The 12,446-nt window shown below is 35.9% G+C and overlaps 1 protein-coding gene across 2 annotated transcripts in view; it reads left to right on the forward strand.

Moving 5' to 3' along the window:
• Positions 1–12,019, forward strand: part of LOC120427990 (pro-resilin) — a 69,755-nt gene extending 57,736 nt beyond the window's left edge. For both annotated transcript variants that reach the window (XM_052709095.1, XM_039592947.2), the window contains 3 exons: positions 5,007–5,216; positions 5,283–5,474; positions 10,666–12,019. In XM_052709095.1, coding sequence (XP_052565055.1) covers positions 5,007–5,216; positions 5,283–5,474; positions 10,666–10,743 — 480 coding nt within the window. In that variant the 3' untranslated portion in view covers positions 10,744–12,019. The remainder of the gene's footprint in view (positions 1–5,006; positions 5,217–5,282; positions 5,475–10,665) is intronic.
• The last annotated feature ends 427 nt before the right edge of the window (positions 12,020–12,446 follow it).

Genomic DNA, 12,446 nt, shown 5'->3' on the forward strand with positions numbered 1-12,446 from the left:
ATTTGAATTTGACATTATTAATCAATTGATTCATAAATTTATTACATAATCATATTGAAAACGGAGTTATAATCGATAAATTATTGGGTACATTGATAACCATAAAGGCAGATACGTTTTTTTAAATGAAAAACTCTCAACAATCTTTCTAAAATGATGAATAAAAACATATTTACCCCAAAAATATTATAAAATAAAATTTAAAAAAAATCTCTGATATAATTTGTTTAATTTATAAATTGGAAATTTTCTGAATTTTTTAAACAAAAAAATCAGAAATGGACAATTATGGACACTATTTGAAAAAATCGAAAAACGGGAATTTTTCAGTTAAAATTAAATTTAAATGGCTATATCTTGAAAACGGTGCACTGTAACAAAAAATATGTAAAGTAGTTTTCGCTTGCAAATTTGATTCAACATTATTTGTCAAAAATAAGCAAAATTTGTCTCCATATTTCTCAAAAGTTGCGGTATTTGTCCTCAAAAAAATATAAAAAAATAAAAAAAATACGGATTTTGGGAAAATGATTTTATGGGGAAAACAAGTTAGTTTAAAAATCGACAAAAAAATTTCCGTGTTCTTATTTTTTGGAAATAGTCCTCACCAATCCGTACAAATTTACCGAAGACACCAATTCGATCAAAAAATTCCTTCAAAAGTTACAGATTTTCAAATATTTACATGCCATTGTGTATGGACAGCTGCCAACATTGAATGGAGCCTTCTTTGGTCACAGGGAAGGACTCCACAAAGTTTGATCCAAATCAAAAAATGTAAAAAAAAATCTATTTGTGGTTTTGGTGGAGATTTCCTCACATTCTCTATCGAAATTTCTGTCTGAGCGAGTGGCAAAAGAAATTGAGTTGATAAAAAAAATCCAATGCTTCCAAGTACAAATTCAAGTAAGAAATTACTAAAGTAAATGAAAACTAATAGATTTTATTGTTTTTTTTATTTTCGTTAATGCTAGGCTTTCACATTATTTTTAAGCTAAGAATTTTATTGCGTTCATTGGACTTAAAGAAATGCATTACAAAAACTTATGTTTTATATCAAATTTAAATTTGAAATATTTTTATTTAATTTATTGACAGGTCATCAAACAAAAGTTTCAAGTACCAAAAGTTGTGTCTTTCAAATATGAAAATTTGAGTATAAAAAAGTATGATCATAGCTCAAATTTTCATGTTATCGCAGTTTTAGTAAAAAAAAGCTTTTCAGTTTCCGCAAATTTTTCGTTTCTGCGTATGGCACGTCGATAACCTCACATCTTATTTTCAACAAATCGTTTCCCGAAATCCTGTTTGTGAAACTCCAACATTTTTTGTTATGTATTTTGCCTTCCTCACATGAGGTAAGGCTATAATCCTGCTCTAAAAATGAACTTTTTATTAAAAGCTCCTAGACCCACCTTCATGTATACATATCGACTCAGAATCGAAAACTGAACAAATGTCTGTCTGTGTGTATGTGTTTGTGTATGTGTTTGTGTATGTGTTTGTGTATGTGTGTGTGTATGTGTGTGTGTATGTGTGTGTGTATGTATTAGGGTGGGTACGGATTTTGAAAAGTTCTCAGATCAAGTTCTGGTGTGGTTCCCCTTGTAGGGCATACCCATAGAAACTCTCACGCCAAATTTCAGCTCACTTGGTTGAAAACTGGCTTGTCTCAAGCGGGTTCAAGTTTACATGGAATTTACTATGGGAAATTTTGAATTTTCGTTCATTCGCTCCTACAGGCCTGGGGAAAACATGTAGAAACTTCTAGGATGGCCAGAAATGAGCGGAATCGTCTGGAGAACAACTATTCCTAAGAGACCAGGTCGATTCGTTTAACCCCCATCGAGCTCAACGGCAATACATCCGGGGTTTTCGGAACCAACGGTTTTCCCCAGAAAAGCATCAAATTTTCCTTAGCATGCTATGAATGCTTGATGAACACCGCGACGCCACATGTCAAACAGCTACCACGTGGACTAGCATCGCCTATAAAAAAATACTTTTTTTTACTTTTTGAACCATAGAATTGAAATTTATGGTGATCCTGATACTATTCAGCTGTATTCTAAACCTCCAAATAAGAAAAAAAAATCTGTTATGGTGCAAATTTTACAATCACGTGGTAGCTGTTTGACACGTGGCGTCACGGTTTTCATCAAGCATTCATAGCATGCTAAGGAAAATTTGTTTCTTTTCTGGGGAAAACCGTTGGTTCCTAAAACCCCGGATGTATTGCCGTTGAGCTCGATGGGGGTTGAACGAATCGACCTGGTCTCTTAGGAAAAGTTGTTCTCCAGACGATTCCGCTCATTTCTGGCCATCCTAGAAGTTTCTACATGTTTTCCCCAGGCCTGTAGGAGCGAATGAACGAAAATTCAAAATTTCCCATAGTAAATTCCATGTAAACTTGAACCCGCTTGAGACAAGCCAGTTTTCAACCAAATGAGCTGAAATTTGGCGTGAGAGTCCCTATGGGTATGCCCTACAAGGGGAACCACACCAGAACTTGATCTGAGAACTTTTCAAAATCCGTACCCACCCTAGTATGTATGTATGTGACCAAAATTCTCACTGAGTTTTCTCAGCACTGGCTGAACCGATTTTGATCGAACCAGTTGCATTCGACTTGGTTTAGGGTCCCATACATCGCTATTGAATTGTTTGAAGTTTCGATAAGTAGTTCAAAAGTTATGTATACAAATGTGTTTTCACAAATACCCGGATCTCAATTATATGCATGTAAACGATGTCCGGATCCATCATCCGACCCATCGTTGGTTAGTCAATTGAAAGGCCTTTCCAATGAGTCCAAAACATTGAAGATCTGGCAACCCTGTCTCGAGTTATGACCACTTAAGTGATATTTATGTACATTTTTGAAGCCGGATCTCACTTAAATGTATGTAAACTATGACCAGATCCATCATCCGAACCATCGTTGGTTAGGTAATTGAAAGGCCTTTCCAATGAGTCCAAAACATTGAAGATCTGGCAACCTGTCTCGAGTTATGACCACATCAGTTATACATTGTGTTTTTTTTTCTGGATCTAAAAAAATGATGAAACCACTCATATACCCATTTTTGGTAAAAAGTGAGGAAGGCATCAACCACATAGGTGGATTAAGTTAGTTTTTTTTAATTTGCTGAGGAATCCGATACAAATATTTTCACACATCTTTTCCAATGTTAGGATAAATTTATTAAAACTCAAACTATTTTACCTTCAACCACTCACAAATCACCTTTCATTTGCGTCCAAGAGAGCGAAAATCAGCAGAAATTGCGTGGAGTTATGATTTTTTGAAAATATGGATTTACGAAAATCGACGAAAATTGCAATTGTTCAGAACATCCAAACATGGTTTAGGTAATCCTAAAGAAAAAAAAGGGGTCTAAATATTTCGCCCAAGGAACCTCCACACATTTTTTTATATCCTATAGATTTCGTTGGGAAGGTGGCAGTGCGTGGCCGAATGGTTACGCTGTCCGCTTTGTAAGCGGATGATTCTGGGTTCGATTCCCATCTGCTGCAACCTTCCATCGGATGAGGAAGTAAAATGTCGGTCCCGGCCTTGGTTGTTAGGCCGTTAAGTCATTCCAGGTGTAGGAGTTGTCTCCATGCCATAAGTGCAAACAACACACCAAACCAAGCCTACTCCGGTGGAATCGCTGGCGGCGGTTGGACTCGCAATCCAAAGGTCGTCAGCTCAAACACTGGGGTGGAAGGTTCCTTAGAGTAAAAGAGGTTTGGGTGCTCTCTCAATTCAAGCCTTCGGACTCCTAGGTTCGAGCAGAAACTTGCAATAGAGACCACAAAAGACCCGGGGGTCGTTAATGTGGAAGGTTTGATATTTGAGATTTCGTTGGGAATTGCTGTATATTGGTTTATTAAACATGTTTTGAACAAATTCATCATTTTAAATTAGTGGTATCAAGTGACTAAATTCGAAAAAGTTTGAAAATCTATCATTGCAAACTAGTAATTCCATAATTACAGACCAATCATTAAGAATTCAAGACCGCAACACAAATTTTAAACAGATCACCATCATTTATCTTCTTCAATCAAACCAAAGACATCAACGCACATCAAGCGATAAACCCAACACCTCCCGCCAGCCTGGTGCCATCACTAAAACAAAGAAATCTAATTAAAATTGCTAATCTTCAATCAGCATACAATGTAAAACAAACAACGTGTTAGAATCAACATGCTTTACGTACACATAGTTCCTAGTCCGATCGGCTATCACCCGCGCCGTAACACCATCCATCAGATTTGATCGATTGAGTGTGTGTGCGACTAAGTCAAGTGCAAATTTACGGCATTCACCCTGTACTGGCGATGACTTTGACGACAGAGTTAGTGGAACGGAACCGATCGATCGGATCCGGGCTGCAATCGATGGAGGTTGACAGATCGCTGGAAGCTGATCGCGAACTTCAGCTTGCGGTTCTGATGAAGAAGCGGCTTCAATTATATTTGCTATTTGATGTGGCGCAACAGAAGATCCGCGTTCTAACCTGAAGGCACCGCTCGTCTTGTAATGAGTGCCGTACTAAATCAAAATTTATTCCGTTCCACCTCAACTACTCCCTTTGAAGCATCCTTGTTTCGGCTCGAAATAAATCGTTTGCATTGTGTGATCTTGCAGCACGGTTTTGATTTACGTCGTCACATTAACGAGACAGGCTAGGCGGGGGGGTGGTCTTACCTTTTAAGGTGCCACAGACCTTTTCGGGAGGGTTCTTTTATTCTGGGTAGAACAAGTGATGCTGCTGCTGCAGCAGCAGGTGGGAATCTTCGGAAGTTGATGGAAGAGAATGGGTTCCGCGTCATTTACCATACATTGCCTCAGGGTGTTGTTGTTCTTCAGAACTTATGGGATGGGCTTGAGCAAAATCGAACTGTGAGGAACTTTTGCTTGGAGTTGAAATTGGGCCTATGAAGTAATACTACTCAAATGACTAATTTCCTTATTTTTTTCTTTTCTCTTCCAGGGTCTCTCCCTCTGCCTGGCGCTGACCATCGTGGACCAGACGCTAGCCCAGAACAACCAGTACCTACCTCCGGACAAGGGCTACGACTACGACAAGCCGAACAAGCCCTTCCCCACCGCCACCCAGCCCCAGCAGGTCCCATTCCCACCGGCGCCCACCCCGGGACGTCCCGCTCCCTCGTACGGACCTCCGCCAGCCGGTGGTGCCGATGTGAGCTCGAAGTGAAGTTTCTGGAATTCCAAACATTTTCTAATCGTGAATCTAATCCCAAAACAGCACGTCCACGAGCCGGGCATGCCGTTCGACTTTAACTACAACGTGAACGACATCGAAACCGGCAACGACTACTCGCACAACGCCGTCAGCGATGGGGACGTGACCCGCGGGGAGTACCGCGTCCAGCTGCCCGACGGCCGGACCCAGATCGTGCGCTACACCGCCGACTGGAAGAACGGGTACAACGCGGAGGTAAGAGGGGGGTTGTTTTGGGGAGACTCAATGTTTTAAATGGTTCTGTGAAGAATATTTTGAAGAGGAGATTATGCACTTAAATTTTAATGAATTATTTTTATCAATGATCAAAATTGTTGCTAAAAAATGTTACAACCAATTTGCAGTTAAAATTTCATTGATTTTGACAGATGGTTTACTACGAGGCAGGGATGGAATAATCGCGAAAAAATCAATCTTGCGAACTTTCTTCACCCGCGAAAAAGAGAGGAGGCAAATCACGCAAAAGAAAATCGCTCCCGAAATTCTCCAAAAAAAACAAATCTGCTGATGATTTTTTGTGAATTTCCTTGTCAGTTCCACCCAAAAATATTTATTTCATTTTGTTTACACACATTGCCCATCTACAAAATGTGACAGGTTGTTATTCGACGTGTGACGTTACACTTGCAAGTGTAGTAGTGAAATATATGTTTCAACGAATAATCAAGATGATATTTTTTTTTATTCTTTTTCCCGATCTTTCGTGCGTGAGAGAGGAGAGCCATACTCCCTTCGGAATTTTTTTTCACTTGATGAACATCCAAAGATTTTCTTTTGACGATGATTATTCCATCGCTGCTACGGGGATTTTATGATGTGCTACCAAACATAAATTTCAATTGTTATTGAATATTTTACGGAATATTTTCATGCCTGTAAAAAAATATTGAAACTGCTGATTTTTTTTAATTAACACGATTAATGATAAAAATAAAATTTTCATTTAGTTTCTCATAATAAACTCCTGAAAAAATTGAAAACAAAACAAAAATGCAGTAGAGGGTTAAGTTAACAAAAATAATGAAATAAATGTTGTAAAATAAATTCTTGTCAAAAATTACCGATTGCGCATGATTTTTTGTTGTTTTGTTCTCATTTGCTTCAAGTATTTCTTTAAATTTGTATTTATTATTAAAAAAAAATGATTTTTTTAGACATAGCAATTGGCGTTTTTTGTAAAAAAAAATACAGTTTTTCATCTCTGGGTAATTCTCCGCCAACTCACACAGCAGTTGCCCCGACCCCTCTTCGATTTGCGTGAAACTTTGTCCTAAGGGGTAACTTTTGTCCCTGATCACGAATCCTAGGTCCGTTTTTTGATATTTCGTGACGGAGGGGCGGTACGACCCCTTAAATTTTCGAACATGTGAAAAAAGAGGTGTTTTTCAATAATTTGCAGCCTGAAACGGTGATGAGATAGAAATTTGGTGTCAAAGGGACTTTTATGTAAAATTAGACGCCCGATTTGATGGCGTACTCAGAATTCCGAAAAAACGTATTTTTCATCGAAAAAAACACTAAAAAAGCTTTAAAAATTCTCCCATTTTCCGTTACTTGACTGTAAATTTTTTTGGAACATGTCATTTTATGGGAAATTTAATGTACTTTTCGAATCTACATTGACCCAGAAGGGTCATTTTTTCATTAAGAACAAAAATTTTCGTTTTAAAATTTCGTGTTTTTTCTAACTTTGCAGGGTTATTTTAAAGAGTGCAACAATATTCTACAAAGTTGTAGAGCCGACAATTATAAAAAATTTGATGTATAGACATAGGGGGTTTGCTTATAAACATTACGAGTTATCGCGATTTTACGGAAAAAAAGTTTCGAAAAAGTTGGTCATCATCGATCATGGCCGTTCATGGTCACCCGCGACAGACACGGACGACGAAACAAAGAGAAACGCAAAAAGTAACTTTTTCAAAACTTTTTTTTTTTTGTAAAATCGCGATAACTCGTAATGTTTATAAGCAAACCCCTTATGTCTATATATCAAAATTTTTGTAATTGTCTGCTCTACAACTTTGTAGAACATTGTTACACTCTAAAAAATAACCCTGCAAAGTTAGAAAAAACACGAAATTTTAAAATGAAAAAAATTGTTCTAAATGAAAAAATTACCCTTCTGGGTCAATGTAAATTCGAAAAGAACATTAAATTTCCCATAAAATGACATATTCCAAAAATTTTTACAGTCAAGTAACGGAAAATGGGAGAATTTTTAAAACTTTTTTAAGTGTTTTTTCGATGTAAAATACGTTTTTTCGGAATTCTGAGTACGCCATCAAATCGGGCGTCTAATTTTACATAAAAGTCCCTTTGACACCAAATTTCTATCTCATCACCGTTTCAGGCTGCAAATTATTGAAAAACACCTCTTTTTCACATGTTCGAAAATTTAAGGGGTCGTACCGCCCCTCCGTCACGAGATATCAAAAAACGGACCTAGGATTTGTGATCAGGGACAAAAGTTACCCCTTAGGACAAAGTTTCACGCAAATCGAAGTGGGGTCGGGGCAACTTTTCCCGATTTCGTGTGAGTTGGTAGAGAATTACCCCTCTCTGAGACACAACTTCATTAAATTCGATCTAAAAAAAACTTGCAAAAAATCGATAAGTAAACAAATACTAAATCTTCAAAAAAAACATTGAAAGGGCTTCTTTTGAAAATCTTCACATACACAGAAAAAAAATCAATTCTCGTAATCTTCACATACACAGAAAAAAAATCAATTCTCGTAATCGTGAATTAAGTTCACGTTTAAGTTAACCACGGAAGAATTTATTCATGAGTTTGGTGCATTTGCACTATAAACGTGAATATATTCCATCGTGGTTCTCGCATTGGTGAATTCAATTCACGATTTCGAGAATTATTTTTTTTCCGTGTAGAAGATACTTATTGTTCAATTTGATTAATGTAAAAAATAAAAAAAAACAATTCCACTGTGAAACTGTCAACTTTTTCTGTCCTTTTGGAGAAACGAAACGGCCTACTTTTCATTACCAAAAATAACTGAATGGTAATTTGATACCTTTCAATACCAGTGCTGAAAAGTTCTTCTTTTCAGCCCGGGCAGACGGTAATAACAAGATTCGTGCAATTTCAATAACAAATGCTGTTAAAATAACAAAATCTGTTATGGAATATTCTTGCAAAGTCAATTTTTGCAAAAGAATTTAATAACAGTTTATGTTATCATAACAAAATTTGTTATTGGTCTGATATTGATTGAAAGCCAAAACAACTTTGGAATAACATGTTTTGTTATGGAAGAATACCTCCAATTGTTATTGGGATGATCGGATTAGTTGTTAAAATAACAAAAAATAATAACAAAGATTATTACAATAACATTCCAATAACAAAAAATGATAACGACGAATAACAAATTTTGTTATTAAAAACATAAAATGTTATTGGCCTAGTATTTTCAAATATCAAAAAATGTTATTCCGAAGTTATTTCCGTCTGTTCGGGAGCACTGACATGGGTGCTGAAAAGTTCTTCTTTTCAGCACTGAAATCGGTTCGGAAAAGTTGAAATTTTTCAATATTTTTTGTTTTGAACGGTGAATTTACTAAACATATGAATGTTTGACATAAAATTCCATTGAAAAAGCGTTTTTCGGAATTGCAAAATATGTTGTTAAGCAACTTGTTGCAAAACTTGATTTTTTAGCACACGTCGTATTTATCCAACTCGTAAACCTCGTTGGATAAATGTACAACTCGTTCTGGAAAAATCTTTTTTTTTCACCTTGTTCCGTAAACTACTATTTCATGTATTTTTCAACATTTATGTCGGAATTAGTTTGAAGAAATTTTTGTTATATCCAAAATTTTGCTAAAAATATTTTGTTGCAATTTCAATTACACTTTATGGTAATATGGTAGAAACAGGCAAAAAGTCCAAAAGTGCCAAGCAAAAAAAAAAAATTATTAAAAAGCCAAACTTATTCTTGCTAAAATTTTACCTTAGTTTATATACAGTTAATTCAAGAGTAAAATTAATAAAAATAATATTTTTAATCTTTCACTTTCTTCTTGACTATGCCCAAAGCCAAGAGACGACATTTGAATTAAAATTTGAACTTTCATCTATTTGTTACTCAAAAGCAAGTTAATAAAAAAATACAAAAATTGAAATAACAAAACTTAATCTCAACATTTGAATGAAAAAAAGTGTTTTAAAGTGCATGTTACACTAGTTCAGTTTTTTTTCGCAATCATGAGTTTTCAAAAAATGTAAGATTTGAGGACAACAAAAGTTATATCGAAAAAAAACGTTTTGCGGTACTGCACATCGAAATATTTCAAAAATTCAAAAGATTTTTGAATAAACGCAAACATGTAGCAAATGATTCTAAACGCAGGGGAATGCATTTTGAATTAATTTCAGCTGATTGTATTTAAATTGTCATTGAAATTTCGGGCTGGTTTGAAGGGGGAGGAAGACATTATGTTTTTTTTTTTCAAATCAAAACATTAATCGATAAAAATATAACAAACCACCAGCAAATAATGATTAAAATATAGCTAGTTAAAAATAGAAATGACAATTTTTTTTTTTAAATATAAACAGACTATTTATCAGTAGGTGATTTGTGTAATTTGCATTAGATTTTTTCAAACCTAATGCACAGATACAAAATGATAGAAATATTACATTTGAGAATGGTGGCAGGTTTTGTGTTATTTAACATCAAATTTAAGTGAAATGTTATTCAGTTTTTATTGAATCTCATACTTTTAAAAAATAGTTTAAGTGAATTCACTCAAAAGAGGTAAGGTTCAACCAACCTAATTTTCAACCCTCCAAAATCTAACTTTTTTTTCTATGTGGAGCTCAGCAACGTTACAAACAATCATGTAGTCAGCGATTCTCAAGGGGGGTACCGGCCCAGAAGAAGATTGAGAATCGCTGATGTAGGTGAAATGGGATAAAAAAATAACTCGTTCCCCCATTATTTTTCCCTTTTACTACTAATATCAAAACATTGTTCGCATAAAATTTCATGAAACGTTTTTTTTTTTTTCAAAATTTATAAATTCCAAAGATTCGCTCGTTACGAAATTTCCGCCCAATATTTTTATACGATTTATTTGATGAAAGGGTTCTATTTTAAAAAAAAATATCTGATCGATCTAAACAAAAACGTAGAAGCTGAAAAAAGAAAGTAAAGCTTTGTTGATTTTTAATCTGCATTGTTTGTTTCAGTAGAACAATCAAAGTGGTAAAATGTTGAAATTAGAAATTTGTTATTGATTAGTAATGCGTTTGTTTTTCTTCAGTAAAAACGATTTATCCCTCAATAAATTAGAAAATGCAAAAAACTGATCTAATAAAACATTAAAATATTACTGACTGTGTTCACATTTTTAGGTGACGTACGAAGGTGAAGCCAAATACCCCGAAGGCCCAGGCCAGGGCGGTGCCAACGCCGGTGGATACAAGTACTAAGCAACAACTAGGACGACTGCCATTTCTCCCTCCTGATGGTGTGTGATACTGAATCAATCGAAGAAAAAAACACTAACAACGAGAACCCCCGTCACTTGCGCAAGTTTTTCCAGCCTCCAAATCAGCTCGTTATTGATGCAAGGTCTATGGAAAAGCTCGCGAAATCTTGACACACCTGAGTACATCGGAAAACGTGTGTACCAATTAGCAGCGTCTGACGAAATAACCATTTCAAGAGTGTGTCCAAACCCCCCTCATCAACCTGAAGAAACCCTTCTCTGTTTTAGTTTTTGTAAGCGAATCGTTAGCTATTAGGGTATGAATAATTTGCAGACCAACCGATTGCATAGTCTTTCCACGATCAATCACGCGCGCGATTCTTTGGACGAGCCGAGCCCTCGCTCAACTGCCAGTATAATTCTTCCAACGTAAAGAAACGCGAATGTTAGTAAGACTCACTAGTGAATTACTTTTTTTTGGCCAAATGTAAACATCATGCACTCATGTTCCCCTCCTTGAAAGATCGCATTCCATTTGTAGCGTAAATTATCGCGTTAATTTATAATTATTCTCCGAGTGGAACATGCTTCTCCAAACAGTCATAAATTTAGTGGATCGTACCGCAAAGTTCCACACAACAACCAGTGACTATCATGTGATACTAAGCAGAACATGAACCATCCCTTCCTCCCATCCCTCAAACGATTAGTCGACATTTGCGCAAGTGTGTTCAAATGGCATCGTCACGCGACTTGGACCCGTTGTAGGACACCATCAAGCGGCCGTTGAAGTTGACTCCATGCGCGCTCGAACTGCTGTGTCGCACTGAGTTTAATTAATTTTACGATTATAACCGCTATCCATGTCCCGCCACGAGTACCGCACAGCGCAGCAGGTCGCAATGATATTCTTTCGAAAAAAAAATCGTAAAATAAACCTGCCAATTAACCTCCGATTGCCCACTAACACCACCACCATAAGTATTCCGAATGACATTAGCACAGGAGAAGCCTACGAAGAAGAACCAATGTGTGATATGAAGAAGGAAATTAGATGCAAAAACTTGAACAAGTCACCTGAAATAACGAACACCACACACTCTGTGCACATACAGACGTATGCATGAAATTATAGTCTCTGTTATTTTTCGGAAGCAGTATTCGAACCGTGTATTTATGAAGTGAACGACTAAAAAAACAAACAAAAAAATGTACGCGACACATATAAACGCAATGATGTATGAAATGTAAAAATAAAGAAATGTTAAAAACCGAAATTGTCTCTGTAACTTTCATTATCTGTTGAAAATATCACCCTAATATGTTTTATAAATACCGTCAACTGGGGTAATTTGGGACTACAGTCTGAATAGGAACAGCAGTTTCAAGAGCACTTGAATTTAGACTTTGAGAGCAGTTTCAAGAGCTTGCAATTAAGAAAACAATACACTATTTTCATTGTTCTGTGTCTGCTCAAAATTGGTCTGGAACATTTTTTAACCGAAATCATTAAACAAAAAATTGCAATTTTCACGAGAAACGCCTGTTTCTAAAAACATAACTCTACGCCCAATACTAAAAAAAGACTCTCTCCATCAAGCAATGGTGGGCCGGAAATAATGTCTTTAATTGACTTTTTTTAATTTTTTTTTTAAATTGTATTGGAATTGTCATATCAAAAACATTTAAAACATTCCAATTTCA

The sequence above is a fragment of the Culex pipiens genome, chromosome 2, assembly GCF_016801865.2.
Source record: "Culex pipiens pallens isolate TS chromosome 2, TS_CPP_V2, whole genome shotgun sequence".
In the NCBI taxonomy this organism is placed as follows: domain Eukaryota; kingdom Metazoa; phylum Arthropoda; class Insecta; order Diptera; family Culicidae; genus Culex; species Culex pipiens.